The sequence below is a fragment of the Rhea americana genome, unplaced genomic scaffold (assembly GCF_003343005.1).
Source record: "Rhea americana isolate MKP2758 unplaced genomic scaffold, rheAme1 scaffold_332, whole genome shotgun sequence".
Classification (NCBI taxonomy): Eukaryota; Metazoa; Chordata; class Aves; order Rheiformes; family Rheidae; genus Rhea; species Rhea americana.
In genome coordinates this window covers 673,059-698,539 of record NW_028186460.1, presented here as the reverse complement: position 1 = coordinate 698,539, position 25,481 = coordinate 673,059, and the positions used below count along the sequence as shown (strand labels likewise).

The 25,481-nt window shown below is 36.0% G+C and overlaps 1 protein-coding gene across 2 annotated transcripts in view; it reads left to right on the top strand.

The window, feature by feature from the left end:
• Positions 1-25,481, top strand: part of L3MBTL3 (L3MBTL histone methyl-lysine binding protein 3) — a 78,303-nt gene that overhangs the window by 28,468 nt on the left and 24,354 nt on the right. For both annotated transcript variants that reach the window (XM_085311126.1, XM_085311125.1), the window contains exons 9-15: positions 849-940; positions 1,504-1,655; positions 9,979-10,055; positions 13,380-13,465; positions 15,857-15,967; positions 17,593-17,707; positions 20,553-20,655. In XM_085311126.1, coding sequence (XP_085167252.1) covers positions 849-940; positions 1,504-1,655; positions 9,979-10,055; positions 13,380-13,465; positions 15,857-15,967; positions 17,593-17,707; positions 20,553-20,655 — 736 coding nt within the window. The remainder of the gene's footprint in view (positions 1-848; positions 941-1,503; positions 1,656-9,978; positions 10,056-13,379; positions 13,466-15,856; positions 15,968-17,592; positions 17,708-20,552; positions 20,656-25,481) is intronic.

The window sequence follows — 25,481 nt, the reverse complement described above, 5'->3', positions numbered from 1 at the left end:
GGAAGGAGACATATGAATTGTAGTTTGTGCAGCTTGGAGAAATTTCCTGGGAGGGAGGGAGGTTATAACATAAAATTTACTGAGATTGTGGTGTTTGATATCTGGTAGAATTGCAGATTTCGGTTTCTAGGCTTTCACTTGAAGTTGTTTCATTCTTGAGGACCCTTGAGGACCTCCTTGAGGACCCTTGAGGACCTCCTTAGGTCCTGTGAGGTCAGGACTGTGAGATCAGGGATAGAGTGATAATTTTGTAAGAACTGCTCCCCAGCTTGTTTTGAAGCTAACATTGAAACTGAGCTGAAATCTCCTGAAGTCCTGCCTAGCACTTTATTCATATGGCTACTATTCTTCCTCCTAGATGAAGATTAGGAACAGCCCAAATTTCAGTCCTAGGCACGTATAAAAAGCTAATAATCTATAGCTTAGGAAAGCATAGTATTTTCGTAAGGAATCTCAACAGGCCCTAAATGTTCTTTAAAACATGATTCCTTTTTCTAGTATCAAATGCCCGAATAAAAATAGAAGTCTCATCAACTTTATTTAGAACTCTGTAAGCTGCTCTACAGTATGTCATGCTTCAGTTCCTGATAATGAAAGAGAGGGCTCCCTCAAAGTCTTAAGTTTATAGTGGAGTAAAATTAGTAATTAAAATGAATTTTCCCTGTGTAGTTTATATGAAATGAAAATACTAATTGACAGTACGTGATACTTTTCAGTTTTGAAAATGTAAAAAATAGTTCAGAAATAGATGGAAAAATATTTTTATTAATTATGATCAACACACTTATATGCTCCTTGTGCCTCATGCCTGTTTTATTGTTTGTTCTTCTTTTATGGCCCTTATTTAGGATACAAGGAAGAGGAATTCAGTTGGCCTGCGTATCTAAAGGCATGCAAGGCTCAAGCTGCTCCTAAATCTCTGTTTGAAAACCAGAATGTGGTAAGTACTTGTTTGTTACTGATAGTTTGGAAAGTTGCAAGTGGGCTCACATGTATGGTAGTGAACTTAAAATCGAGTTCAGTAATTGCAGGCTTGAAACCTTGTATACATTTTTATCTTAAACTACAATAAATTCATTAATAATCTTTGTATCGGTTCACCTCTGAAATTCTGATCCATTAATTTGTTTTGCTAATTTGTGTAAGCATCTAGCCTGACACATCTAGAAACAGTACATTAAATAACTTTAATGATTTTTATTATTACTGTGTCTCACACCACAGTGTTGTAGAACAGGTACAGTCTTACAGAAGGAGCATCTGAGACAGTCAAAACCAACACTTTTCAATTTTAGCAACATGTTCAGGGCTTTTTTATTTCATAAGCCTTGAATCTGTCTCTATGGTTGAACATTTCTCATGTCAACTAATTAGGCTCCTGCCATTTTGTTGGGGCAGCTAACTGGGAAATTTAGAAATGACATAAACGTATTGATAGTGGACATTAGGGAGATTTCTGATTTTATAGTATTTATCCTTAATTAAATGTCTTTCTCTATATAGACAGTGATTCCATCGGGATTTCGAGTGGGAATGAAGCTTGAAGCTGTAGACAAAAAGAACCCTACTTTCATTTGTGTTGCTACGGTAACAGACATGGTGGACAATCGTTTTCTGGTTCATTTTGACAACTGGGATGAGAGTTATGACTATTGGTACGATGTTTTTGTTTTGCATTTAGTGAGCTGTATCAGAAGTGTATTAGCTTTAAAGCAGTGTTTTTGGTGATACTTTACATCTGTGCMTACATTCACTGTATCACCCTTTGCTAGATTTATAAGCATGGCCACCAGAGTGTGTCTTGATGGCAGACTGGAGAAATCTGGTGTGTATGTCAGGCTTTATGAAAAAATTCTGGAGTTTGTCACAAATAAGTGAAATAAGTGTTTACTTTCAATGTGATCCTATATCAAGTTGTGGAGTAATTTCTCACTTTAACTATGCAGCATTTCTGAAGAATATGCACTACGACAATGATTGTGTTTATACTTAGACTTACATTTAGTTTTGGATTTAAAGAAAGGTGTTTTTTCATCCTCGGGATCCATCACGTTGTTTAGACTGAATCTTAATTGCCTTCTATAAGGCTTTAGGATAGTAGCAGAACTTTGTGTTAGTCTTTCGTGTTCAGTGTTTCTCAGTATATCCTGGCCCCCTGACCTGTATTGGAGATGCATGTTATGAGGTTGGAGTGCTTTATGCACCTATTTTGAAAAGTCAGTGAATGCAGCAGGACACTTTATGAGCGTAAAGATCATGAAGGACATTCAGGCTTTGGATATCACAGTGCAGGTCTGGTTTTGCCTTTGTGCCTTGTATTGACCAATCATTAAGAGCAAGGTAATATCTTCTTTGAAGAGTAACTTACTGTAGAACAGCTAAAAAGTTCTAAGCCTACATCTTGGGTCCCATCATTGCAATGTATATAGCTCTACCTGTAAACAAAAAATGACAAAGAAAGTGTACTTGATGTATATTTGAATTCTTAGGTGCTGTGTTAATGATCATGGTGTGAAGCTGTTGTGTTACTTTAAAACTTTGTGGAGATAATAATTGTAATAGTAATAGTACAATTGTACAAAGTTACAATAGTAATTGTAACTTTACAATTGTAATAATTGTAAAGGCCTCATGACAAATAAGCTGTAGGAAAAATAAATTACTGATACAGTGGTAAGCAGGCATTTCAGTGAGTTTGAGATTTGAGTAGTGAGGTGATAGACCATGCAAAACAAAGACTGGAAGGATTAGTGATTATTTCTGTGATGAAATCATTAACACATAGCTTGTTTCCTCTACAGATCAGCAAGACTGGAAACTTGTAAAAGATACTCTGAATTTCCTGATACTTAAATACTCACTTAAATAACTGTTATGCTTTTAATTAATAATGAAAACAGAATTTATGCAGGGCTTTTGAGGCAAATGAATGCATGTGATACAATCTGTAGCTAGTTTCTTCAGAGGTACCATACTTCTGCAAAACATTGCACTGTGTAGAGCAGCCATATGCTGAATTTCAGCTACGTTAATATGACCATGTCAACAGGAATTCAACCCGCCAGTCTTTTCAGAAGAGAGAAAAGCAGTCTATAAGTACGTAATCAGACTTTAAATTTTTACTCTCATATTATTCTGAAATAGAATTTCTGAATTTTGTATGTAAAATAAGTAAAGTAACATGTTTCTAAAAGATAAGGGAAAATTGAAGTGAAAAATATTTAGATTTTTAAAAAATCAGTAGAGCTGTGCTTATATTGAAGCCAAGCTGAAGCTTTATTCTCTTAGTGAATTCTRAAAGTACCTTTTCAGAAGGAGTAAGATGCTGCTGCTAGAAATACTGTGTATGAAAATTAAATTCTTGAGTCACGTGGCCTATCTCTTTATATAGTCATAATTGAGAACAGGATTGAATAGAGGAGGAAGGAAAGAAAACAAAAGAAAAGAATAGCAAACAGAAATAGTAGTGAAATGTTCTACCAAAAGAGAGCCTGAAAATACTATTGTCCTGAATGCACCCCACTTACATTTTAAAATACCTGAAATGAAATTTTAAAATGCCCTTCAAATACCTTGAGTGTGCAAGTTTTGCACCTACCAGTTGTCATCTATAGCTAAATCTGAAAAGTTCTGTTGGGATTGTACAAAGTAGTTGCCCTTCCATTTTTCCTGCACCTATGAGTGAGTGTGACTCTCCAAATTGTGATGAATTCAATAAGGAAAAGTGATATATTCGGTGTATGTAGTTGTTTATTTTCAAACAAGTACCTTTCTTTACCTTTTGTGATTTAGCCAAGTTGGGTAGATTGAATTTTTCTGTTGAATATAAAAATTCATTCTTGTTTGTGGGCTGAAAGACAGTGGACCAATTTTACTGAATTTGAAGCAGCAGGAATAAATTACTGTCACCTAAGCTTTTTTAAGCTTCATGCTTTCAGCCTGAACTTCCCTGACTTGCCTGAGCATTAGAAAATACATTAATGGTTGAAAATAAGTACCCTAGCTAGAATTAGTTGTTACTAGAGCTCTTTAACACATGGTGATGATGGTTTCAGTGTATTATAAATCCCATTAAATTGTCCATTGGTAATGGCTTTTAGAGGGAAGAAAAGTGAACAAAATTGACAGATTTAAAACATCTGTTCTGTACAAGCCTTGTGGTCCTTTCTCTCTGTCACATCTTTTTTGATGGAACAAGTAATGCTTCTTTGAGAACCACAGATACTCCCTCTGAGTGGAGTTTCCAAATATGCTTAAACTTGGACTAAATCTGGAAATCAGCAATAACATTTGAGAATGTGACTTTAGGATGTTTTTTGAATGAGCAGTCTCACCATATGTTGAGATAGACAAAGATTAATACTACAAATTCCTTTGGGTATGTCTATACTATGAATTAACTGTAGGTCCAAGCTGGTTTTCAGTTCTATATTCTCCTAAATCTGTTTTGTTTACAAGCACACATGTTTAAGACAAACTTTGCCTGAGCTTCCTAATTYTTCTGTGGCAAAACTCGAACACTTAGGTGAAGCTTTGCTACCTTGCTATCGCTAGCCGTCAGGAGCAGTTGAATGGTGGCAATGCTGAGCGTGTTGCAGCCCAGTCTGCTGGCTGTTACCCAAACTCACCAGGTCACAAGGCTGTGCCCTAATCCACTGCTTGGTCTGAACTTCATCTGCAGAAAATGTGCTTGCAGTCAGCTGTTGGGACCAGTTTACCAGGAGTGGGAGAATGTATGATGCCCCATGCTTCACTCAGCAACCTGTAAAGTCTGCCTTGCATAGAAAAATGATTTCTGAAGCTCCTTGTGAAGATAAATCAGCTTTTGATTATCTGAATCATTTCCTTCCCGTATGAGTTTTGGAACAGACGGCATGTTGGTGCAAGTGTAAATAAGAGGTCAGCTCTCCTCTGCACTGTCATCTGTTACTTTGCTAATACCAAAGTCTTTACAAGTTGTGCACTGCTTATTTCTTTTTTGAGACAATTAACTTCACTCTCTCTTTGGAAAGGAATGGTCTTTTTGAAGGGGCTACATTGTGCCTAAAAAGAAGACAAAATGTAAAAGCAGTATGAATCATAGTACGTGCTAATTTTAACTAGACTAAAGGGATAATGGACCACTATGTGGCTCTCAGCTTCTAAATTTCTTGCAAACTGCTGGGCACTTGTCTTACTATCAGATTTCGAACTGAAAACACTGTAATGCAGCAAGATCAGCTGTGGACATGTACTGTGACATAATGCACCATGATTTTTAGGACGTTCTGGCCTAGAGTACTACCAGCTTTGTACTTAGTAATGATGAAGTATTCTCACTCATGCACTAGATGGGGCTATAGGATGGTTTCTATATTCTTTTTCTTTCCTTTTTTCTTCTTTTTTGTGTACAGCTAGACTTGCATGTACTCACAATCAGTAAGTGGTACAAGTAGCATTCTTAAGGCATAATTATTATTTACTTTTTTAATGCATATGTCATTTTTGATAACATTTTAATTACAAACATTTTATCTACAAATGTAGATAAAGAAATTGTATCTGCATTTAATAAAGTGATAATCAAGAATATTGAATTAAATTATTTTTCCAAGAGGGAGAAATTAGAAATTATTTTAAAACAAAAAATGAGTATAACACGTTTAGCTTGTTTGGAAAAAAATCCTAGTTACTAAATCAAAATTCTGTTCAAATCTTCAGATGGAGACCATTTGGGGAAACATTTTTCTAAAAGAATTAAATACTCATTCTTTTAACAACTAGCATTATCATCTGTCTCTCCTGATAATCTGAATTTAATTAATGAGCTATATATATGAAACAGAAATTTTGGGGGAAAATTAACAGGGCAGTTGGAACTGAGCAATAGAAAAATTATTAATTCTTCTTTCCTAGCTGACTCCTATCAGTCGGACATGCTCTCTGGATAGGAGTTAAGAATCGTTTAACTGCATGTGTTCCTTTCCTGGAGGCTGATGCACACCCCAGGGGATTCACAGTTCCAGCTACCCTTAGCTTTTTTCACTGTGGAAAGCTGTGAACAGTGGAACTTCTTCCTAGCCTTTACCTCACGTCATTCTGTTCCATTTTGATAGCTTTTATAAGTTGTTGTTAAACTGTCTTTAACTTAGCAGAGCTGAATTTTGATCTGTCCCTCTGTGTAGTACTGTTAGGGTTCAGCTGTCTCTTGCTGTTTTTCAGTCTGTGTAAGCTTCTTTAGATTAACTTCAGTTTCCAGTATGGATAATAGATTTCTTTTTTTTGTCTGAATGCTCTCACATGACAGAGTGGTTTATAAGTGAAATAAATTGTGTGGCTTTTACAATCTTGCTCTATTAGTTGAGAGTGTCTTTGTCACAACTCCACTACTGTACAAAATGTAGTGTTGCTCCCTGTGTACCAGAGGTAGGCAGATTTGTAGATGCAAAATTCTTCAGCTCCTGGTGAGACTCCTGGTGAATAACCTTTCTCAGCCTGTAAGCATCTTCGGTATTCATTATTGATCATATTTTTCGGAAGTGTGTGAACTGGTTAATCTCTGTTCTCTTTTGAAGTAAGTATAATTCGGAGCTGGAGGATGATGCAAACTGATTGTGAAAGGTGAGAGTAGGCCTTAATGTTCCAGTTTACAAGTCTTAGGCTTAATCTAACAGATTACAGTTGTTTCTCAAAACTAGGTATGATTGTCCCTGAACATGAACTAGAGTATGATAATTTTAATTTAAATCTCTACTTTTTATTGTTAAACGGACTGTTAGAAGCTTAAAGGCTGTACAAATCAATATGTAAAGATTGACTGTTTTGCTGGAACAAGGCTTTTTTTTTTTTTTTTTTTTTTTTTTTTTTTTTTTTTTTTTTTATGAGGTTCCCTTGGTTGCCAAAGCTTCTTATAATCTTGTCTGTAATGATCAGGTTTTTCTTATAAAGTTCGTCAAAATGTTAGAGGTGTTTTACAGTGTTACTTTGTAGTGCTGTTCTGTGTAGCATTCATTGCAATTCACTGTAATGTCTGAGCATCTTCTAGTAGTGCATCTTTTATTGTGACAGACTTGGGTCACCTGCTTCTTCATGATTCTTCTTCAAGAACAGAAGTGTGTGCAGTGGCATTTACTGTTCAGAATTTTATAAGAATATGTGTTCAAATTATRTGCTTCAGAAAGCAAAACAAATGAAATTCATTCAACAGGATTGTCCTGACAAGCATTTTTCACTTCTTTCTTGTTATGTAAGTATAGTATTGGTAATAACATGTTGACTCATGGACATGGGTCTTGTTCCTAAATGTAATTTGCAAGTCTTTCGAAAGTAATTTGTGGACTTTACTCCCAAAACATTTCAGAAACTAGGAGGATGACCTTCCAATAAGGAAAAATACTTTGTCCATGTAAAACCCTGTCATGTAAAATTCTAATTTTGAGATGGATAGAGAAGAGAAATGCCTGTACGGTCTACTGTCCCCTTTGTTCTTTAGCTTATATTTATAGTTGCTGTAAAGAGAAAGGAAAAGGAAGGAGGGAGCATGAAACATTCACCTTTTCTCTGATATGTTTAGGGCAAAGCTTTTTGAGGAGTTGGAATGCTGAGCTTTAGCAACACAGAGTTATCACAGAAGTCCTTCTGCTTCCTTTTATTAATGGTAATTGAAGTGGTTTAGAAAGTACCTGGTGTGATCCTGTATAAATAAAAGATACATACAATATAGCTATATATATTGTAGTAGAAAAAAAGGGTGATATACTTACTGCGAGTTGGATCCTTAGCTGTTGTTAGAGTCCTTAGAGAGCCTATCAAGGATAGGCTTTATTCTCTAGAAATTGATTTGTTTGACATTATTTTTGAAGAAGCACTAGCACAGCTGTTCCTAATATATAAAGCTACAAAATAATTGCACTAGGCAGCCTAATATTTTTCAGCATTAGTGTTTGACTCCTTTTAAATACAAGGCTGAAAGAATGCTTGCTGTGAGACAGCAGTTCTGAGACTCCAAACTTGCATTTTTGTAGTTTAAATATATCTCTGCTGAATTTCAGATGTAATATAAAAGTGATTCTCAGGTATTATTGAAGTGCAGTATTATTTTACGAATTCTGTGTATGAAGTGCTTTGTTTTTCCTTTATGCAGCACAGGTTCAAAACTGCGATGTGATATTAGCCCAAGATTCGTTCTACAGTCTTTTATGTGCTGTGTTTCCTTTTGCAATTCTTAAAAACGTTTTTATGTTCAAGGTTTGATTTGAGTGTTAAGACATCAGAATGCCGGGTAATTTATTTTCACTGTGCCATTCTTCTGTCATGCACAATTCTTTGCACTCTCCTAGATATTACAGATTATCAACCTGTGATGTTCTTTAAAATACAAATTAWTATTGCTAATTAAGGGAGCTAATGGCACATGAATGTCTAGCAAGCATGCTACTACTTTACAGGTAGATACAAATACTGATTCTGTTACAGCTATCAGGGTAAGCAAACCTGCTGTTCAGGTATTTTATGTTAGCAACTCCTGGGCTGGAGAAGAGGGGAGAAAATACATAAGCATCTTCAGTCTAACAGTTTAGATATTGGCTTCAGAGCAGGATTAAATAGAAACTGGATGACAGTGTTTCAGTAATTTGTTTAATGATTGTTGAATATGAAGTATATAATCAAAGTAGAGACCAGTGTTCGTGGATCCTTCCTAGGTGACCCAACCAATAGGATATAGTTATATGCCTTATGTATTGACAGATGTGGTGTGATGTGCTGTGGTCTCTTAGCCATGTCAAAGCATGGTAATATTGACTTCCTCCATATGTGGTTTGTTGGCCTCAGTGTGGCTGTGAAATGAATAAGCTCCAGGCTGCTTACAGTCATTAAGTATCGATGAGGACATAGGGATGGTGCCTGTGTCATAGGGGAGCGAGTGTTTTTCACTTCTATAGGGCAGTCTTACTTTCTGTGTTTTCTAGTATTGTACTGAATGTTTAAACAGTTTTTTTCTCGTATGTTTTTATACCGACTGTATTTTTGCCATGTTTGGGATTTTTCTGTGTGCTGCTAACAGAACTTGATAGCCAGCATCCAGTGATACTTTCTTMTAAGCAGAACGTAACTAAACCACTGAGCTTAGTGAAAGTGATTTCAGATAGATGCCAGCACATGCCAACTGYGGCTCACCCAGCCTCCTTTAGCCTTCTGTGGTTTTTGTTGCATACCATAGGTAACAACATTTAGTGCATTTAGTGTCAAATTTAATCCGCATGACTCAGAAAATGCTGCAGGAAGTTATTGCTCCCATGCATTGAGAGAATTCAATCCATCTTTATAGGGCAGTTTACACTTCTGGATCACTAGTTAGTCCTGGACTCTTGCAGGCAGTTTGGGGCCTAAAATRGTATTTTATTCCTATTCACGGAGTACATTGACTATTTCTCTCTGATTTGTACTTTGATCATGTGCTGCTTGGGTTGTGGTAAAATACCTACCACTTAATACAGACCTCTCAGAAGCTGATTTTGAATTTTTGCTTGTTATTGAGATTGTATTGCAGTTATGCATTAATTTCTAACTGCCTCTAGGTGCAACTCAGATCACTAATTCAGGTCTTTAAACTTTCAGTTCAAAATTTGGGTCTTGGCATTGCACAACCCCAGCTCTCTGATTGGATTACTGTGTTTTTACAAGCAGTTAACATGTTTTTATTAAGAATCTCTAAATCTGATTTTTTCAGGTCCAGCATTAGTTTCTCAGTGGAGGTCTAATACTGACTTAATAGACTTGTTTTATTGATCTTTTAGTGAAGTTGTAAAAAAGCTTTATGCTTGTTCAGGTGGTAATAAGTCTGTGTTAAATGTGTTCAAATACTCATTTACAATTTATGTCTAAGATGAAGATGTCATAGGTTATTTGCAATTTGTTAAATCTTTTTGTGTTTTTTTTWAAGCAAAGCAGGATGCCTGAAGAAGTGCATTTTCAGTCCCTTTTTTCTTCCTCCACCAGGTGTGAGGCAGCTAGCCCACATATTCATCCTGTTGGATGGTGTAAAGAGCATAAAAGAACTCTCATCACCCCACCAGGTTTGTACCATATTATACATCTGAAAGAATTAAGGAAATTGTAGCCAGCTAGCAACACTGACTAAAACTTAACAATGAACTTCATATTACCCCTCATGAATTTTTCTTTCTTTAAGTAAGATTTGGGATTTGGAGAGTACTGAATTGGTTTTTTTTTAAGACTTACCATATTGAAATTAGAGGTACAATAGACATTAGATTTTAGGTGTACAGAGGTATGTTGCTTCAGTGGAGACATACATTGATGATGAAAAACACCTCTTGAAATCTGAAAAAGTCTGTATTTTGGGCTGAGTATATCCACATATTTGACGACTTATATCATGAAAACGCTGTTAGAATCAGTTGCAGGCTTGTGAGACTGTTGCATAAGAAAAACACCTTCCTGTGAACCAGATATGCAAGATAATGGGTAAATGAGAAGATTGTCTTACGTGATCAAAGAGTCAAATTTATAAAGGCTCTTAGGAAGGGAGGGAAACAAAATGAGAGAGAGATGAAACAGAAGAATGAGATTGTACTAATTGTAAGAATACCACCATTTTTTCAGGAGTTATGTATAACTGGTTTAACTGAATGCTGTCTGTGGCAAGGGATAAAGAAGACAATTATGTGGAAGTAGTATAGAACAAAACTACGTGAAAATACCTCYTGCCTGACTTTAACTCTTGGGCCTTTATTGCTCATAGAACTTTCAGGCATAAGTAAATTATTTTTAAAAGAACAATAGAACCACGTCAGAGTCTAGCAAGAAAACTTGGGAATGTTGTATAGTACATGTCCCACCTAATAGTGGTCACGCTGGCTGTCATAGTACTGCTTTAGTAATTGTTTGTCCTTCAGAACATTTATGTGCTGAAGTTTACAATATATTGTTCCCCAGAAGCTGCATATGGTTTACRTAAGGTTTGAGATGATATAAGCAGCCACTGGTGCTGAAGTTTTCATGTGTGCTTTTTATTCCTGGACTAATTTTTAGCCGGATAAGTTTTCTGACTGAATCACTGCAGGACCATCCAAATAATTCTATCACAGTGAGCAGGAACAAGTGGTTGGGAAGCACAACTGTTTCTCTTAGAAATGCAGGCTTGTGTTATCTTAAAATACTTTTGAAACTATAAATAGCTGTTTTATTTGTATTCATTTTCTTGTTATTTTCCATATCTAGTTGAAATAATATAGTTATGTAAACTCAGCTGGAGTTTGGAAGACAGGCACTCACACATAAGAAATAGAGAATTTTGATACAGTGGGGGATGCAATAGCAAAGCAAAAAGGCCTTTTGAAAGGAAAAAAAAAGATAAAACTAGTGTTTTATGAAAGAAAATAAAAAAGCATTGACTGATCAAAGTTATATGAGACTGAAGTTCATATTCAAAGTCTTCATCAGTGTTTTCATGCTCACAACAGTGAAAACTTTAAAAGGAAACAATCATTCTTCAATTCTGTATGTAAGAGACATTTGTATTCCACAAAGATCTGTTTGCTGCAAAGAGTGATATGTATTATTTATCATAAAGACTTGGCTAACAGGTAGAAAATAATATGTTCAGCAAATTAACTTCTTAGGTAAAGATAGRAATTTCACTGAGAAAAAATAATAAAATGAAAAGGAACTTTTGCTTGACTTTCTAGATAGTTTTGAGTACATACGCAAGCAGTCAGTTTGGTTAGCATTTAAGAAAAGCACTTGACTTTCTTGAGAAAGAACATAAGGAAAGCTGAGATTTGTTTTGCATAGCAACATTTCAGTCAGGAGGGTGATTTAGGGATAGCTTAGATGTGGATGAGGGKATGTTTAGAAAAGAAAGACTGGCCCATGCAGGGAGGTCACCATTAAGTTGGAAGAATCTGCATCTTCATTGGATGGAGCAGKGAGGGAGTCTGAGCAATGCTCCTGCATGAAGAAGCAGAGGTGTGTAATCTTCTGTGGCCTGTCTGCAGTATGCACGACTAACAGAAATAACTGAAAATAAGTCAGTTTTGTTTATTAGCATAAAATGCTACCTGGCTGTATGACTGTGTAGGGCTCCATCAAAATATTTGTAGGGAGATATAAAGGGAAATGGTTTGTGAAGTCTGCCATTGCTCAAAAGGTACGAGCTTGCTTTCCTCCCTTCCCTACAACTTTATTATTTCCAGGATTTTTATTGAGAAAAATACTTCTTGTTGTATTTTAAATGCCAATAATATGATTTCATTTTGAGAGCTTCAGCTTTATTTAAAAGTAAATCTGGGTCTGCATTTTAGCTGAGGCATGCCAGGAACTGTATTGAAAGCCCTTCCAGTCATGTAATAGGGAAGAATGTAGTCCCTACCCTGCTGTCAGTATCACAGCTACACATTCCTATTTAGAACTGTAGATATCTGAAATAGATAAAAACCAAGTTGGTCAGCTCTACAGTTTGACCAAATAGTCACAGCTTAATRATGAAGGTGAAGATTTAAGGTGAGGACTGTAAGCTCTGAATTGTTGCAGAAACTGCTGTTCATGGCCTTGACAATGTGGAAAATTTAAATGGGTTAAATCAACTTTGACAGAAATTCTAGTGCCCTGCAATCTTGGGAAGTCATGAAACATCTTGAGGCCATTGACTTAGAGAGCAYATGTGCAGTCTGTCAGAAAGTTAATTACAGCCTGTTATTCAGCAAAATCCCTTTTGATGGCTTTAAGAATTGCTTTCATTCAATTCTAGATTATAAATCAAATAGTTAAACTAGTGCAGGTAAAAGGTGAAGGACTGTCTATTCTTCAAAAGCAAAGCTGTCTTTGGGTTTCTTGCATATAATGTTTGTATGCATGAAAACAGTAAATYCATTTTCTGAGATGACAACATTTTCTTTGATGTGTGTAAATTACTATGAATGTCTAGACTATTTTTAGAAATTTGGTTAAAATGAATTCACTAAAATATTAAAAGATAGGTGCACTGTAAGGTGGTACAAAGTTATCATTGATTAAATTGTGTTTGCCACTAAATTACTGTCTATAAAATAGAGGATTGCAGTTATAGCACTTGAATGAATTTCTTGAATGACATAGATGGATTTTACAAGTCCACATTGCTTACATTCTTAAATCCAAAACAATCATGGCTTTTTTTTTTCTGCTTGCTGTTCTATATTGTATATGAGAAGATTATTGTTTTTTTAGCTTACGTGGTGGATGTGCCAGAGAATTTAAAATCACATGTGTTGTAATTACTTTACAAATCTGAAGCAGAAATCAGTATTATAAAAGTGTTAGTCATATTGTGAATTATGTATTACTTTTTATTATTTATATCACATTGTTTAATTTTRCTAACATTTCTTTTGTGCCAGATTACCCACATGCTAAACATTTTTCTTGGGAGAAATATTTAGAAGAAACCAGTTCCTTACCTGCACCCGCAAGAGCTTTTAAAGTGGTGAGAAAGTGCTTATATTTTTCTCATGGTGTTTAAGTGTATGTGATTAATTAGTTTAATAAGAGAATGCATATACAATTTTCTTATGATTCCAAGTGTATTCAGTTGCATAATAGGTGGTTTATTTTTATGCAAGTCCGCACTTCACTGTTAGAAATCAGATGATGGTTGTTATTATAAATTACTATTGTTTTAATTGTTATAAATGGAATTAAATGTTATGAAATATTGCTGTTACTAACTAATGTAATTATTTGGGGAATTATTGTCTAGTTATTAGAAATAATGAAGTAGCTGCTGAGTCATGATAACTTATCTTAATCATAAGTATTTCTATCTTTACTTTTTAAATCGTGTTACAAATGCAGTGAGAATGTGAAAATGACTATAGATGGTCTGTGTAGTTGTCCAGGTAGTCCATTGTCTCTGGCAGTAGCCAAGAGGGGGTTCATATTTAACATCCTTTAGCAGACTACTTTTGTAAGCTTGTGAATAAGATATGTGGATAGCACCCAGAGACAGCATCCCAACTTACCTGTGATTTGTCTGAGGAACCATCCTCTTCTGTTGCTTTTCTACCTGCTAGTCCCTTTCAGTGATGTTTCTGACAGTGAGCTCTTAGGATTTCAGTGAGGAAAGTGGATCGATCAATAACACTGAAAGTGTCACTGTTAGAAGCTGACACCAGATAGCAGTAGCTCTTCCGCTGTCATAGAACATTCTGAGTTGGTTTGCGTGAGCTTTTTTGGTTAGGGTCACTAATTCTAAGTAACATTCTGCTAAGACCTGTGTTAGCGAAAGCAGAAATGTGGTGCTTGTTGCAATTCCAGGTCAGTAACTCACTGAACTTTACTATTGACGTAGAGTTCACTGCTCCACAATGCTTCCTATTTAAGAACATGTCTCAGTGTTACGTTCTCAACCAGAATACTCAAAGCAACAACTGGGAAGTCATTTGGGTATATTTGAGAAGTGTATAGTCCTTGAAAAAAAAGGGGAGGGCTGTGACCTTGAACTAGAAAACTGGATAGCTASAATCAAATCTTCTATTTTTCTCTGAGAGAAAAATGTTTTAATTTCTCTGTGTGCTGTTCAGGGACTCCTACCCCACAGGGTGTAGGGATAGGGATGCCTCACCAGGTGGCCCACAGGCTCTTCCATGCAGCAAAGCCTGCCTGGCTGTGCTGGTACTGGGAAACTAGGTAGGAACATGGTATAGGCATTGGCACTGTTAAACTGGGAGAGTGCTGGCTAGCATGGCTTGTCAAACTGTTCCAGAAGCCATTCTAACAGATCATGGCTGGTATAGTTTAGGGATTATTGTGGCCCTCAGACCATTCCCAAAAGGTAGTTTTAACAAGGCCATCTGGTTTGGGGAAGGGAGGAGGAGGAGAACTTTACTGTATGGGTGCCAGCTGTGGTCTGCCATTTGGTTTCACAGCCAGAGAACAGTCCCTTACCTGCTTTCTTTACTAATATAGTTGTAACCATAATAATGATAATTTGATAAACAAAAGGAAATAGATTTTATTGGAGTAAAATGCTAATGGATTGYGTTGGATCTTTGGGTGAAATATGCCTGAGACGGTCGGTATCCTACATTTTATTGTGAAAGAAATTAAGAGTTCTTACACAGCAGCTGAGGAGAAAGCATTGGTGYTCTAGAGCATCATGATAAAAAGTCTTAGAGGGACAGAAAGGTTATTAGAAGTCTAAAATCAGAAAGATCACTATTATTACACATATATTCATTTGAAATTAAATGAAATTTTGCTTTTGATTTTATAGCTTTATATAGCAAAGATGAAATGTAATTTTCCTAACATAGCCATCTTTTTTTGCCAAAATAATATTACAAACATGTATTGGGTCCCTATAAATTAGCCGTATTAAGGCTATGTGACAGTTCTATAAAATGCTGTTATACTGTGAATTAGTTATGTTTTCAGTAGGAGACTGAGAAAGGGTATATAATCATCCAGAATGAGAAAACACATACTAAGAACACTTTCCTATTAATAATTTCATATAAATTTCAGGCTGCTGGTACTTAATGCTTCATTTAGTACTTCATTGAAACCGTTGGCTGGAGGCCAAAATCCCCAGAAAAACTTTCTAGAGGATTTAGGAAAAAACAACTGATTTAAAATGAAGAGCCTACCTTACTTACCTGCATGAAAGGCTTGAAGCTGGAATCCCAAACTAGCTACTTATTTCTCTAGTATAATAACAGTGGTTTTAATTATCTTTTTATGTTTTGATTTGTTGGGAAAGAAGGGCACATTTGAGAAAGTGAAGGCAGGAAATTTTGTATAGAATTTATATACTGTGCAATTGCAGGGATTAGGTTTTCTTTTGTTTCACTTAGTTGTTCTTATTCTTCTCTTCCAGAAGCCTTCTCATGGCTTTCAGAAAAGTATGAAGCTTGAAGTGGTTGACAAGAGAAATCCAGTATTTATCAGAGTAGCAACTATYGTAGATACAGATGACCATAGAATAAAAGTAAGTTTTTTTTCTGTCTTTTTGAATTGTCGTATGTGAGTGCTTGATAAGTGCTTCTTAAAAACAAAATCCTGTAGTTGCAGAATTAAGTTTTCCAAGCCTGAGTCACATTGTTGTGCTCTGTTAAGCCTTTGCTCATCCTTTTCACTAATTAATATGTATATACTCCTTTGAAAAGAGTCCCCCTACTCCTTTGAAAGGGGTCCTTCTCTTCCCTTAGTCTATAACATGTGCTGATGTAGGTTGTTAGAGAGCAGAGAGTTGAATATGTTGGGAAATTGCCTTGGGAATCATTGAAATAAAACAACTGTCTGTTTGACCAAAAAATATGCTGATTTAATACTAAGTGTCAGAGGGCTACTGTGATTTTTGTGTTAGGGCCTATAACATTTTGGGGCTGGATTAATGGAGTAGAATCTGTCTCTATTACTGCGACTACAAAAACTCAAGGGAGATACAAAAACATTTTCTGTGCCTTGTCAGTGACTTCTGCAATTCTGAACTCTGTATTAATTCTAGACGCTAGATGGGATTAATTTCAGATAATGTATTTTGAAGAAATAGAGTTTTTGAGAAGTCACACGCTTGAATTATTTTTAGTTTATTTTACAAATACTCTTTGAAGTCCTTAACTGTTAGAAGGCAGGCAGATTCCAGGTATCTAGTTAAATGGATATGAAGGATATTTATGTTTGCAGTTTGTAGAGGTTTATTAGTGTACCTGGTATTAGAAGCAGTAAACGCAGCTGACGTTTCATTTTTTGAATCTGAATTAGCCAGTGGTAGGAAGTTATATGAAATAATAACTTCACACCTACACATTTTTTACCTAAACATTAAGTTGGACATGTCAAGAAAACACTCCAGTAATTTATTAAAATAACATGATTTGTAATTTCTTGGGTAGTAATTTAATTGACTTTATAGTTTTTGTTGAAAGACCTCTGTTTGTATGTACATGGGTGTACATTCATAAACACATGCCTGAAAGAGCTTCACTATTTACAAGCACAGAGAYTGAATAAAAACTGAAGATCTTCAGCTTTGGTCTGGAAAAAAGAAAAAGATGTATAGCACATACTGGTTGCTTTCTGTGAAGTTACATAGTTCRTTTTCTCTTCAATTGCAACTCCTTATCCTGTATTATCCTTATCCTGATTTTAGTAAGATTGTTACCAATGTGTTGGAATTTTTTTTGTTTTTGGATAAATGCCACATTTTTTAGGCCTTCGCTTACTGCTATGTTAAATCACATTTAAATAGTGGATTCTAAAATGCTTAAATTTCTTTAAGAAGAAAAAAAAGCAGAATTCCATGCTTAATTTAAGTGTTACTGTTAATATGTGAACACTGAAGTTTTCCTGCTTTACTCCTGGGGTTTGAGCCTTATGATGTAAGACACAATAAACCAGAAAATGATACTTAAGCTTTGACTTCAGTGAGTATATGCCTGGCCCAGAATCTAATTTATGTGCCTTTTCTGTGTAACATTCATAGTTTCCTTATAGTAGCTTGTGTGAAGGAGATGGCATTAGAGTCTATAATTTCTAGAGATTACTCAGGGAAAATGATTTTAGAGATAATTTTTCTGAATTAAAATGCATTATTCTCTTTTTTACTTTTAGGTCCATTTTGATGGCTGGGATAGTATTTATGATTATTGGACTGATGTAGATAGTCCTGATATCCATCCTGCAGGCTGGTGTGCAAAAACTGGACACCCTCTTCAGCCTCCACTTAGTAAGAGAAATCATACTATAATATAATGATATTAAAAGGCAGCTGCACGGAGAAGGCACTCCGTACAAGTAGTGTCAAATCTGCAGAAGCARCTAAGTTCCTTTTCTTCTTTAGTTGAGCAAAGAGGAGATAATGCTGCCCATGTTGAAGATAAATCTGATAGAAGCCTGGTACCAATTCTAGTATTGTTTTTATCAACTTGCTGTCTCTGGGGATTTGTTTTATTCGCTGAAGTGGGAGGTCTGTCGTAAATGAGACTGGAAGTTGCAGGAGGAGGAGACTATTTCATGGTTAAGATATCCTTGCCTATGCTGTTGTGCTTCTAGATAATGTTAGTGAAATCACTTCAGCCAAACTTTAAACAGGTGATTTTTTTTAATTAAGTGCTGGTTTGGGGTTTATTTTATGAGTAATTGACYTGAGACTCTGAGGTATGGTTTGCACAAGTGCTGAGTGTTCTCTGCTGTGACTGTGGTCGAAAGAGCTGTGAAAATAGGAAATGCTGAGCAATGCTAAATACTTTGAATAATAAAACTCAGATAAGGCATATATAAAAAGTGTACATGGGTTACCTGAAGGTCTCTGTACCTCAGTTCAGCATCTGTAAAATGTCAAGAAAAATATGTTTCTTGTCAGGAATATGATSAGCATATATTCATTAGTTTTCGGAGTGCTCCAATAGTCCATTAGTCATGACTGCCCATTAGGAATTTGATCATTCTGCCTTCAAAGCAGAGTCTGAATAAGGTGCTGTGAGTGCCGAAGCAGAAAGTGAAAAATGAGAAGGAAAACGAATGCTGAATGTCTGTGTCTTAATTTAAGATGTGCATGTCATGTAYTGAACAAGGGAAGAGTCCAGTGGGAAAAACTAGTATGTGATGACATAAATAACTAAAAACTGAACTAAGGTTGTGATATTTCTAACTTCTGTGATCGGAAAAAAACCAACTTTAACATAGGTGTGAGTATAAAATACATAACTTCATTTGTTGGAGATATTAAAAGAATAAAACTACAGATGTCCATCACAGACAGTGTGTCAACTACTCTAGGTGATGGCATAGGAACCACTGTGCATCTCTTCTAGAATGTGACTGGGAACAGAGGTGAAAGTGACATTTTGCTATTAGTTTAGTTAGATAAAGGAAGATTGACAGCATGACAGGAAAAAAACTGACCATTTTATAAATAGAAAAAGAATTATTCAGTACAGGAATTCTGTTAAAATTGAATGATTTCTGAATACGATATTCCTGGGCCTCTTTAGCCTGGAGAAGAGGAGACTGAGGGGGGATCTTAACAATGTGTGTAAGTACCTGAAGGGAGGGTGTCAGAGGGACGGGGCCAAACTCTTTTCAGTTGTCCCGTGTGACAGGACAAGAGGCAATGGGCAGAAATTGAAGCACAGGAAGTTCCGCCTGACCGTGAGGGGGAATTTCTTCCCTGTGAGAGTGACGGAGCCCTGGACCAGGTTGCCCAGAGAGGTTGTGGAGTCTCCTTCTCTGGAGATATTCAAAGCCTGCCTTTGTATGGCTTTGTATAATTACTGTAGTATATAGTATACCTGATAGAATATAGAATACTGTAAAAGTGCATTGTTTACAGGGAAGTGAAAGGTCATTTGATGTCTTCTGAAATGGTATCAGAAAGAAGGAAGAAAACACTTCTCAGTTTTGTTCCTCAGTCAGTAAAACAGTCTTTATAGGGATGTGGACCACATCCTTGTCTTTAACAACAAAAGCTTTTTGTGAACTCTACACAGCTTAGTAGTATTTATTATTTACAGCATTCATCGTAATGTTGTTATGTCTCCAATATTTATGTATTCGTAGTATTTCATTTTAAGATGTAGTGAAGTGGTTGCAATGGATTACGACCTTTTCGATAACAAATAGGGAATTGAGAGCTATGTATTTGTGTTGATTTTAATAACATTTCTCAGTGACATTAACAGCACCTTTGGTGCATAAAGACGGATGGCTAGTTCAAGCCAGTGTAGTATCTTTAGTATGACATTTTTAGAAATCTTATTTGAATTTGTTAAGTGAAGAGCAAGAATATATCTTTCATCTAGGAGAATTTATTAATATGTGTCTTTTTAGGTCAGTATCATTATGTTTGGGGAGATGCAAGTTTATGTACTTTTAAAGTAAAACCAGGATTAGAGACACTTCACATGCACTGGAGCTGTGCTTTTCAGTTTCATATGCTCTCTCTCACTTCCTGTRAAGCAATGGAGTCTATTTGCTTGAGTGTCAAAGCTAATTTTGGCAGTTAAATGCTTAATGTCTCTACAGTGGTCATTGTTACCAGTTGATGAAAATTAGATAGGCAAATTCAGAGGACTAGAAGTCTCAAAAATGTCCTGATCACTTGTTCTTTTTACTATTACTTTCAACGTTTGTTTTCACCTCTTGTTTATTGGAAAACTCAAGCTAAGGATGCAGAATGTCAGTACCAATTAAAAACAGATGGCTGTCTTCTGGCACAGCAGGGTGACTTTGTCWGTGCTTTTGCAAAACAACCCAATTCCAGCTACAGGTCAGTTAATATGAGAGAAATTCTAAGTAATACAGTTCCTCTAAGATTTACATTCTTTATATAGACACAACTTTTCTGTAGAGGTTTACTCACACAGAATAGTTGCATTTCTCCAGCAGATTGGGCTGTGTTAATCTCCATCATGCCTTTGCAAAATGCATTTTTAAAGTACTTTAAAATTAGATGTTTACTTATTTCTTCTTCATGTTTTATATGATGCTCTGGTATATCTGCATATTTATATAACTTTCAAAATTTTGGTGTCTTTTTTTAATTTCCTGCATAATTTCCCCCTGACATGCAGGTCCCTTGGAGTTAGTGGAAGCTCTAGAGCATGGAGGGTGTCCCACAGCAGGATGTAAAGGAGTTGGGCACATTAAAAGAGCAAGACATATTGGTCATCATAGGTATGTGCTATAAAACTGTGGTTTTATTCTTTCAGTTGAGTCATGTGTGCACATCTTTGTTTAATTGTGGTTTGCAAGAAAACAGATGCAAATTGGAAAAAAGTAAAAATCTTCTAGAACTAAATATTCTATCATTTCAGTTGCCATGGTGAGCATGCTGAAATAAACATAAGCAATCTCTAATTTCATTTCACRAAGATGTGTCCAGATAAGTTGTGTCAAATATCATTTTTTGTTACAGTCAGTACATTCGGCTACTCTGTATTTTGTTCCTATAGGGATTGCTCAGCTTACTGTTTAGATTGGAAAATGATACAGACAAATATGTGTAATGCAGTAACTTTTGTACCTTTTGAAATGATGAGGGTGCTAATTTTATTATAACTTGGATGTGTTTCTCTTATTCTGTTGGTGAGGATGAGAATCTGTTTGTTGTCTTGGAAGAGTGTTAAAAAGTAAATTCCAATTCACATGCTCCTGAATGAAGCCTGAATGACTTAATATATATTTGATGTTGCTAAATACGCTTCTGTTGAACACCTTTCTGAAATGAAATACAGAAACATGGACGACCCAGCCTCTGCTGAACGAGAGTTGATATAGGGAGAGCAGTAGCATGGGAGAATGGAATGGAGGGGATGTAGAAAGAGTGAGAGAACAACTGGGAAACATTTACTAATTTTATATTTTATTTTTCAAATATTTACAGTGTAAGATGAATCCTGAATATTCCAAAAAGGGGGATACAATTAACATGTTAGGTTGAGAATTAAATACCATAAAAATTATCCTATAACCTTTTGCAAATTACAGATTCCAGAAGTTTTCTTGGAATTTTTCCATTAAACAGTTATAGGATCACTAACATTATGGCACTTTGTGCCTTCTGCTCTCACATGACTAAAGGCTTGCCCTTTGGTAGAGAGTTTTCCTATTCATGTTGTTAAGTGTACTATTAAGCAAGTAACACTGTAGTCTTTTAACATTTTTTGGTGGCAGGATTATTTCCTGGTGGCCAGAATTACGCTATAAAGTTTTGCTGGTGTATCAGCATTGGCTAAAGTCATTACACATCCATAAAAAAGTAACTGCCAGCAAAACTGTATAGCTGTTTAATGTGCAAAAGGCTTTTTTTTACTGCAAGCAATTCTTTCCTATGTATAGCCTAAGGCACTGTGTTTGTGTTAAGTGRCAGAAGAACTCCTAATGCTAGTACAAGCTTTATCTCCAGGAGAGGGTGTGGCTAGGATAGCTCCGGGGACAAAACCAGTGTCATGTGGACTGTGKTGTTTCTTCTTTCTCTCGTAACACAGTATGCCACTTTACCATCTTTCTGATTATTCTCACCTATTTCCTTCTTTTTCTATCCGTGTTCCTTTTTCCTTTGCATTTTTTTTTCAGTTTTTCTGTCTTCCCTTTTGAGAAGTTTTGTTGTACTYAGTTGGTAAGTTAACTCCTTAAGCAGTCAAGTTAGTACTTTTGGTAACCTACTGCATTCATGTTGTTAGTCCACAGCAAATGTTAAGTAAAACAGACTTGCCTAAAAAGCTTCCTTGTTGGTTAGCTGAAATCCATTTTATTTCATATTCCAGTAGCCTGAGTCTTGTATGACTTATTGATGCATCTGATCCGTAAGGTAGTAACTTCAAATTCAGGGCATTMATTTCTTAACACATGCCATCTCAATTACCTGTAATCATGTGAACATACCGCAGTCTTAGCCAAAGGTTGAAACTTAAAAGATTTTTAAAAAATAGTAAGTAAATGCATCAGAAAGTTTTTCATTTATGTTCTTRCCTATAAATAAATTTGACACTAAATATTTTAATGTTTTGCAGTGATAGGATGAGTGAGAGATAGATGTCTGGTTAGTTCATGTATCCTCTGCTTTTATAACTAGATTTTTCCATGCTATTTAAAGTTGTTATAATTACTAATCCTGAATATTGAGTAAAAAGAGTCATTGCAATCTATTATGTTCAATTTTCACTTTAGTCTTAGCAATCCTGTTATTTACATTGATGTATAGTTCTGGAGGATAAAAATATAACCAGAGAGGTTTTGTTGCTCTAAGACAGAAGAATTTGCTGTTTCATAGCAGATATATTAACACTGCAAATATCTTATTCACTAACTCCGTTGGTTTGTTCCCTATCCTGCTTTTTTTTTTTTTCTTGAATAGTTCTGAGGAAGATGARATTTGTTATTTGTGTGGAGTCTATAGGTTTGAGAGTCCAGGTTACCCCAAAAATTCTGAAACTTTACCATCACTTTCCTTCTAAATAAACAAAGACATTTTGAAATTGCAGCAATTATCCATGTCAAGTTGCAGTCTTCTGGCTCTTTTATTTTGGCAGCCTTGAAATATATTTAAACACGCTTATCTCTTTTCCTTTTTTCGTGGTGAGATACAATGTCTATCTACAGCATAAAGGCGTATGTGCCAGCAAGATGATAATTTACAATGCTAAACAGTTCTGAAATAATACTGAAAGCTTGTTCCTTAGGAACCAGAGGAAAACCGTGGGTGATTAATTATTTGATGGCATTAAAGCATTTACTTTTCGGAAACGTTAATGTTAATGATGGCTTGCTGTCACCACTTGATACAGGATTTTGTGCTGGGCAGTTGAAACTATGCGACTGGTTTGCAAGTAGGTAGTGTAATGCAGATTACCTGCATATTAATGACAGACGGTGAATTGTATGCTTGTCTGATACATGCAATAATTTTCAAATCYGAGCTGTCATGTAAAGTGGTCAGCTGTAAAGTTTGTTAGTGCTTTGAGTTAACTCTCCATGAATTAACATCAAAGCTGCTTTACAGCAGCGGTCCTCAACTGTTGCACTTTCCATGGAATTTGTGTGTACGGTATTGTAGACAATCTAAATAATAGTGTAAACACTGAGAAAGAATACAAGCTAAAATTTGTGTGGTACTATGTTTAACTAGTGACTCTGTAATTCTGTATTAATTGGAGATCTGTTTTTGCCATCAAATAAACATGGAAAGAAATAAATTATTTACTGAATTTAGGCAACAAGGTGTAAGCTTAGAGGTCATTTTACCAGAAACGTTCCATAGGTTATGTAGCTGAATAAGTTAGTGTCTGCTGGAGATCTGAATGTGCCAAAGTAGAAGCTATATTTTAAGAACATGGTGTCATAGAAGCGCTGGAAGCCTTAGGTCCGCACTGTGTTCCACTGGTTGGTTCAGTGTTTGCTAGAGTGATTTGTGTCTTGAGAGTAATTGAAGGGCAATTGCAAAGGAGCTACAAATGGGATATACTACTTTTATACTTTCGTTCCATCGAGTAATTCTGGAAAGCGCCTATTGACTTCAAAGTCCTGGGCCCATGAGGTCAGGAACTCTGGAATGTTATATAAAGTATATTGGCTTTATGTTCAAAATACAATCAGTGTATTGGCTTTACATTTTTGGTTCCKCAAAAACATTTTTTTTAATGTAATTTTTCACTCAATCTGTAAAGGAGGCTGGAAAGAGTAGAATCATAGAATCAGGTTGSGAGGGACCTCTGGCGATCATCTAGTCCAACCCCACTGCTCAAGCAGGGTCACCTAGAGCATGGTAGACAGGGTTGCGTCCAGGTGGGCCTTGAAGATCTCCASAGAAGGAGACTCCACAACCTCTCTGGGCAACCTGGTCCAGGGCTCCGTCACTCTCAAAGTGAAGAAATTCCCCCTCACGGTCAGGCGGAACTTCCTGTGCTTCAATTTCTGCCCATTGCCTCTTGTCCTGTCACAYGGGACAACTGAAAAGAGTTTGTCCCTGTCCCCTTGACACCCTCTCCACAGAAAGCTGCAATATAGGCACGTGTATTGTGAGCTTTCACTCCACTGCTGTTTTGGTARGATGAAAAGTGTATGGCAGATAGCTTAATTGCCATGTTGTTTTGCATATTCAACACTGAGCTGATTACTGTCCTGTGTGGAGGCTTTTGTGGAGGCTTTTGTTAAAGTGGGTATTTGTTTACTTAAACAAGGGCTGAACCTACTGAAGCAGCTCAGATGATAATCGAGTACCTCTATCACACTGAACTGAATTCAGAGCTGCAAAGCAGAGCTGGAATGTTTACCACTCAGTCAGACGAGGTTTCAAATTAGGTGTCTGCTGCTGTTCCTTCCTCTTGACATACTCCCTKTTTCTCTGACAGATGTTGGCGCCTCTAAGTTAAGGATATCTGATCATTTTGAAAACTGGCTTCTGAACCCCAGCATTTTCAACATGGTGGGTTAAGGCAACCCAAAATCTGGAGCAAAAATCCGGTTGCAAATTGAGAGAATAGTTAAAAATCCTTGTAAGTTTTGAACAACCTATGCATCAAAACTTTTGAGTCCTTGTGATGAGTTGTCTCTAAAACTTAAACTCTGCATAAATCAAACACTTCTATTATGTAGGAGTAACAAGATTAATCTTTTGTTCTTTGTAGTAGACAAACTGAACTGAAGGCTGAAGGCATTGAGGTTCAGAAGGATTTACGGATTGATCTGAAGCCACCAACTCATACACAAGTTCATACATGCTGTATTTTGTTGAAGCAAAACTGACAGTGGAAATCATGAGGATTCTTTTTGTTGCCCTAAGTAATAGTAACGTCAAAGAACTGTTAGGGAGATTTTTGAACAASATACAGTAACTTGAGTGATTAATTACAAAGAAACTCATAAGAAGTCTAGTGCTCTAAAGCATTGTTAATATTATAGCTGTTACTKGCTGATATTGACTGTCATTCAACATCTGCTTTTCTGAAGTACTAAAGAAAAAGGCAGTATATAAACAAGGAAGTTCTAGTGAAGGACTGAGT